Genomic DNA, 7,500 nt, shown 5'->3' with positions numbered 1-7,500 from the left:
TGTAAACAACACTTGTTTCTCGCGGGACTAGCATATTCTCACAGGAGTTTATGCTACGCCTACGTCTTACGTCATCTGCTCTCTCATGAACGAGCGTACGACAGTTAGCGGAAGCTAGAGATTAAGGTTTATAAAGTACACAAACGCATCACGTCGCTTCAGAAGGCCTTTATTAACCCCCCCAAGCCGTGTGAACTTCTTTTATAATGGATGGGTGCAATTTTTTTTACTTCAAATTTTGGGCTACCATCCACTCCCATTATAAAGCATGATTAGCCTGGATATTATATAACTCCGATTGTATTGTCTGAAAGAAGAATGTCATATACACCTAGGACGGCTTGAGGGTGAGTAAATCATGAGGTAATTTTCATTTTTTTGAGTGAACTATCCCTTTAACTCATTCCATCTCATCTCTGACTGTCACATTTCTCATCTCATCGCTGATTGATCTCAATGTCATGTCATCTCTTATCATCTATTATTCTCTGTGATTAACGAGTGTTTTGACAGGCGCAAACCCTCAAACGGGTCGTGAGCTGAACTCAGTTCTGAGAGAAACTGTAACGTCTGAATATGTGACTGAAATATAAAGCCATTTCTCTTCACCGCCGTTCTGAGCACCAAAGCAATCAAAACACACCTGCAGGGGCCTCTCACGCAGAGACAGAGGTTATGACCCCCATACGCGCATCTTAAAATACTTCATAAATGTGATTCCTCATTAACTTTTCATTGCGCTCTTATGAGAATAACATGAATATTTCATCTCAGAATATGAGAGAGGGATGTGGGCGTGTTTGTGTGTGGAGGCTCCGCCCCTCTCACCTGTGTAGTCGTGGAGACACTGGCAGGTGAAGCCTCCCTCGTGGCTGCGGCAGACGCCGTGAGCGCCGCAGGGTTTGGAGTAGCACAGGTCGATCTCCGTCTCGCAGTAGTCGCCCGTGAAGCCGAGCGGACAGCGGCAGCGCAGCCCTGCGATCGGGTGGATCGGCCGGAACAGGATGGTGTCGGACGCCACGAACGGCGCCAGGCTGTCGAACTTCAGCACGGACACGCACTTCATGTAGTTCTCGCACGGCTCCCGCAGGCAGATGTTGTCGTCAAACGGGAGCACCTCCTGCGAGGAGATCTGCGCCAGCAGACTTCGGTTCAGATACAGGCGCTCCTGCAGCTCCTCCGACCCGAAGAACTCCACCTCGCCTCCACTGCTGCGACCCAGCCGGGCCGGGCTGACCCCGTGACCCCGCGACCCCTCGCCCGGAACCGCCACTGACAGGCTGACGTTCAGGATGCTGGCGTTGACATCAGTGTCGTCCTGGATGTTGAAGACCACCACATCCTCACGGGACGCCGAGAGAACGCGGGCCACGCCCTCCAGGAACTGAGCCAATAGGAGCGAGAGGAAGCGCCCCTGCGACGTGTCGGCCAATCGCAACGTGATGCTGTTGGAGAGCATCTCGTCCGTGATGATGGTGACCTGCAGCAGACACTGAGCTGACACCGAGTGAACGCCATCTACAGGGACACAGAGGAATCACTGGAATCATTCAGCATATCTTTAGCGGAGTAATATAGGCTACTTAAAACAGCAACAATACTAACTTGAAGGAAAGGGTCACAGAAAGAACTTATTTTAATTTGAATATTTTATTTACAATTAATCGGTTCAGTTGGATGGTTCACTTAAATGAATCGGTTCAGTTGGTTGGTTCACTTAAGTTAATCAGTACTTTCGCATGGTTCACTTAAATGAATTTGCTTATTTTAATTGTTCACTTAAATGAATCGGTTCTTTTGGATAGTTCACTTATGTGAATCAGTTCATTTAGATGGTTCACTTAAAAGAATTGGCCCATTTGGATGATTTACCAAAATTACTTGTTCAGTTGCATGATTCACTTAAATGAGTTTATTGAATAGGCTCTTTTAAGTGAACTTTCCAAATAAACAAATTCATTTAAAGTGAACCGTCCCAATGTATGAATTCATTTAGGTAAATGGTCCACATGAACAGATTCATTTAAGCGAATTGTCCAAATGAATGATTCCGTTAAGTGAACCATTCAAATGAACAGATTCACTTGAGTGAACAGTCCAACTAAACTGATTCATTTAAAGTGTAAATCATCCATTTAGGTGAACAATCAAAAACATGATTTATGTGAATCATCCAAATGAAAGGATTTGTTAAAGTGAACCATTCAAATGAACTGATTTATTTAAGTGAACCATCCACATAAATCCATTCATTTGGTTTATTCACTTAAATAAAAATCCCTTCATTTGGATGGTTCACTTAAATGAATCTGTTTATTTAAATGGTTCATTAAATTTGTTAATTTAGATTGTTTGCTTACAAATTGGTTACATTAGATGGTTCACTTAAATTAATCTGTTCATTTGGATGATTCACTAAAATAAATCCATTCGTTTGGATAGTTCACTTAAATGGATCCATTCATTTGGACAAAATGAATTGGTTCATAAATGATTTACTGATTCAGTGATTGTGCTTCTGTGTTATTAGCTACTTTTTGTTGTTAGTTTAGTGTAGTTTAACTGTACTTTAGCTAATGTAAAAGCTAAATATCTTGTAGTTGGACTAAGCACAGTTTCACAGTAACTTCCCAACACGGTTTTGACTCTAACGAGCAGCGTTTCCTTCAGCACAATGTAACAGTGATCGCTAATTGACCGAACACTAATCCAATCCACCAGGACGCAAATAATCAGCATTAATCCTCGGCTCCGAGCCGCCTGCCAATAAACATCTGATCCGGGTCCAGAACAGCAGTCCAAACACAGAGAAAGAAATGCTGGGAACCGTGCAGCGCGAGCGCAGAGCTGTTAACAACACAAACAGCACAGAATATACTCAATCAAATCACACACACACACACACACACACACACACTCACTCACTCACTCACTCACTCACTCACTCACTCACTCACTCACTCACTCACTCACACACTCACACACTCTCACACTCTCACACTCTCACACTCACACACACTCACACACACTCACACACACTCACACACTCACCTCTCTTTCTCTCTCTCTCTCACTCACTCTCACACACACACTCACACACACACACTCACTCACACACACACACAGACACACACACACACTCACACACACACACACCCACACACACACACACTCACACATGCACACACAGACACACACACACACACACACACTCACACACTCACACACACACACACTCACACACACACACTCACTCACACACACACACAGACACACACACACACTCACACACACACACACCCACACACACACACACTCACACATGCACACACAGACACACACACACACACACACACTCACACACTCACACACACACACACTCACACACACACACTCACTCACACACACACACAGACACACACACACACTCACACACACACACACCCACACACACACACACTCACACATGCACACACAGACACACACACACACACACACACTCACACACTCACACACACACACACTCACACACACACACTCACTCACACACACACACAGACACACACACACACTCACACACACACACACCCACACACACACACACTCACACATGCACACACAGACACACACACACACACACACACTCACACACTCACACACACACACACTCACACACACACACTCACTCACACACACACACAGACACACACACACACTCACACACACACACACCCACACACACACACACTCACACATGCACACACAGACACACACACACACACACACACTCACACACTCACACACACACACACTCACACACACACACTCACTCACACACACACACAGACACACACACACACTCACACACACACACACCCACACACACACACACTCACACATGCACACACAGACACACACACACACACACACACTCACACACTCACACACACACAAACCCACACACTCACACACTCACAGATGCACACACAGACACACACACAAAGAGAAACAACACTACACTAACCAACACAAACAAACATGTTAATTAGACACAAATTAGGCACTAATGCAAGTATTCAAACCCGAACCGTCACTCATAACAAGAAGCAGTCAGAGACACTGAACACATTCAGACTGCAGTGAACACACGTCAACTAGTGCAGGACTTAACTAGCAGGTCATGAAATACCTGCAGGTATAATCATATAAATAATAGCAGGTCAAAATAATATGACAATATTTCAGTTTATCTTGATACAGTTGATATATTTTAGACTTTTTAACTCAACGACAATCAGTATTATTTTTAATATATTATTATAGCATTTATTATTATTATTTTGAATTAGCTTTACATTTTTATATTTTCAATACTCATTTTAATTTTAGCTTTGGTAATTTTGTTTTATAACATTATAAAACTATTTGTTGTTTATTTTAATATTTCTATTTAGCTTTACTTCAGTTTCAGTGATTTTAGTACTTCAAGTTAAACATATTTAATTCTAGTTAATTGCCAAGGCAACATTTCTAACAATTAATTTCTAGCTAAGTTTAAGTTTTTAGACTTTCATCTAATATTCATATTCATTTCAGCTTTCAGTTAACGAAAATTATCTTTATGAGTTTTAGTTAACAATAATACTGGAAGAAATAAAGTAAATCGACAGAAAATACAACAAATAAATGAAATAATATTTGCATATTTAAATATGTAAATAATATTTAGGACCTGCATCCAAAAATATTAAACAAATAAATACATCCATACATATATATATCAAACTGGAAAATTTGACATCTGTTTTATTTATATTTTTTATTTAGCATATTTACTCCTGATCAGAGGTTCCTGTAGATTCATATTCTGCATATTTAGTAGGTTATGGTTCAGCCGTTCAGAAATGAGCCGTAAACCAGCATCTCATCAAAGGTTTTTTTTGGTTTATGCTGTTAAATGATTGATTTGAATAAAACAAACGAGTCAAAGGACAGACTCTTGACATGTTTGTCATGCTAATAACAGCCCGTCAGGAGCAACAGCTCACTTCTGAAAATACTGAGCTCAAACCAACAGCTGAAGATAAGAAATCAGCTTTGTTTTAGTGCACATACAGCTGCGCGATGATGGAGATTCACTGAGACGTACAGGTTTTACAGCGAACACAAAAAGACTGAGAAATGAGGCCAACGGAGCGACTTGACTTTACAACATTAACCTACATACAAACACGCAAGACACGTGAACATGTGACATACAACACAGACACACACGCTACAGCTTTAACTCTGAAGCACAATCTTCATGATCACTCGGACTCTTCACTTTAATCGACTGGCTTATTTTGGGGGGACTTTTCCCTTAAATGAATCAGAAAAACTAAATGATTCATTTTGATGGTTCACTTAAAAGATTCTGTTCAGTTGGATGGTTAACTTGAATAAATTGGTTCATTTAAGCACAGTTCAATTAATTTAAATAGTTCAAATAACTTAAATGATTCTGTTCATCTGAATGATTCACTTAAATGATTCTGTTCATCTGAATGATTCACTTAAATGATTCTGTTCATCTGAATGATTCACTTAAATGATTCTGTTCATCTGAATGATTCACTTAAATGATTCTGTTCATCTGAATGATTCACTTAAATGATTCTGTTCATCTGAATGATTCACTTAAATGAATCTGTTCCTTTGAATGGTTCACGTCTGGGCTGCGTTTCCCAAAAGCATTGCGTTGTTTGGTGGCAATGGGTCTATGATCTACTTAGGCTTACGAAGCTTTTAGGAAACGCAGCTCTGTTCATTTAGACATTTCACTTAAATGAATCCTTTCCTTTGGAATGTTCACTTATAATGAATTGGTTCATTTAAGCTGGGTTCACTTAAATTAATCGGTTAATTTGTACAGTTCCCTTAAATTAATTAGGGGTACGTTTCCCAAAAGCAACTATGGTCGCAAGTTCTGTCTTTACCTATAGAGTTCAATGGAACTTGCGACAATAATTAGCTAACGAAGCTTTTGGGAAAGGCACCCCTGGTTGGACCGTTCACTTATAATGAATCAGTTCATTTGGATGGTTCACTTAAGTGAATCGGATTGTTTGCATGGTTCATTTAAATAAATAAGCTAATTTGGACAGTTCACTTTAAACAAATTGATTCATTTGGGATGATTTACCAAAACGAATCATTCATTTGCATGATTTGATTAATCATTTGTGCATGGTTCGCTTAAATCAGTTCATTTGGATGGATCATCATACAAACATGACACTTCATGATCAGTATTAATCCGCGTATCATTCGATCATTCGTTTTTTGATTTAATATTGAAAGTAGAAAAAGTAGAAAACTGATCTTTTTTCGTTTTTCTGTTTTTTTTCCAATTTATATCTACACAGAAGAAAGCCCTGTCTAGACTCTGCCCCGGTACGAGTTGTGTAGAGCTATTCATTAGCCTGTTTGTTTGATGAAAAAAGATGAAATGCAGTTGCAATAAATGTGTTAAGAATCCATACACCTGCAGCAGCGGAGGACTATTATTCTGCTGCATGATACTGTGGAAGAACTGATGACGGTACGGTTTGATCTTCGGCTGACCAATCAGCAGAAAGGGCGTTTAATTCCCGCCCACGTGTAGAAATCAAATATTCAAACTGCTTATTCATTTTTCCACCCAAGAACGAAAAACGAAAATTTAAGCTGAATTTTCGTTTTTCGGAAAAAAACGAAAAAGGAGCTGTTTTCTCATTTTTCTACTTTCAATATTAAATCAAAAAACGAATGATCGAAAGATACACGGATTAATATTCACTCCAATGTACAAATCTCCAATATGTGACTGATGACAAAAACCGCCCACAGTTGGTGAAGCAGCCAATCACAGATCAGACATGAATGCAGTGATGAGTTCATCGTGACATCAGTCTGAACCCGTCTGTGTTTCACTCTCACATTCTTTCAGACACGCAATCTCCCCGAGCGGCAGGTGAAACCTGAGGAGACGAGAGGAGATACTCTGCACTGGAGGCTCCCACAATGCACTGCAGCAGCTGAACACTGTAATCAAGCCGTCAAGAGGCCAATCACAGCCAGTGAGTGTGTGTGTGTGTGAGAGAGAGAGAGAGTGTGTGTGTGTGTGTGTGTGTGTGTGTGAGTGTTTGCATAATAGTGAGTTTGTTTGTGTGTGAGAGAGTGAGTGTGTGTGTGTAATAGTGTGTGTGTGTGTGTGTTAGTGTGTGTGTGTGTGTGTGAGAGAGAGAGAGAGTGTGTGTGTGTGTGTGTCTGTCTGTGTGTGTGAGTGAGTGTTTGCATAATAGTGAGTTTGTTTGTGTGTGAGAGAGTGAGTGTGTGTGTGTAATAGTGTGTGTGTGTGTGTGTGAGAGAGAGTGAGTGTGTGTTAGTGTGTGTGTGTGTGTGTGTGTGTGAGAGAGAGTGAGTGAGTGTGTGTGTGTGTGTGTGTGTGTGTGTGAGAGAGTGAGTGTTTGCGTAATA

At 40.8% G+C, this 7,500-nt stretch overlaps 1 protein-coding gene across 1 annotated transcript in view; it reads right to left on the bottom strand.

Annotated features, from left to right (window-relative positions):
* Nucleotides 1-7,500, bottom strand: part of celsr2 (cadherin, EGF LAG seven-pass G-type receptor 2) — a 46,634-nt gene that overhangs the window by 32,631 nt on the left and 6,503 nt on the right. The window contains exon 2 of the mRNA XM_016255916.1: nucleotides 829-1,518. Coding sequence (XP_016111402.1) covers nucleotides 829-1,518 — 690 coding nt within the window. The remainder of the gene's footprint in view (nucleotides 1-828; nucleotides 1,519-7,500) is intronic.

Source organism: Sinocyclocheilus grahami, unplaced genomic scaffold (assembly GCF_001515645.1).
Source record: "Sinocyclocheilus grahami isolate Dianchi unplaced genomic scaffold, SAMN03320097.WGS_v1.1 scaffold1378.1, whole genome shotgun sequence".
In the NCBI taxonomy this organism is placed as follows: Eukaryota; Metazoa; Chordata; class Actinopteri; order Cypriniformes; family Cyprinidae; genus Sinocyclocheilus; species Sinocyclocheilus grahami.
The sequence above is the reverse complement of the archived record's forward strand: the minus strand, read 5'-3'. Positions and strand labels throughout refer to the sequence as shown.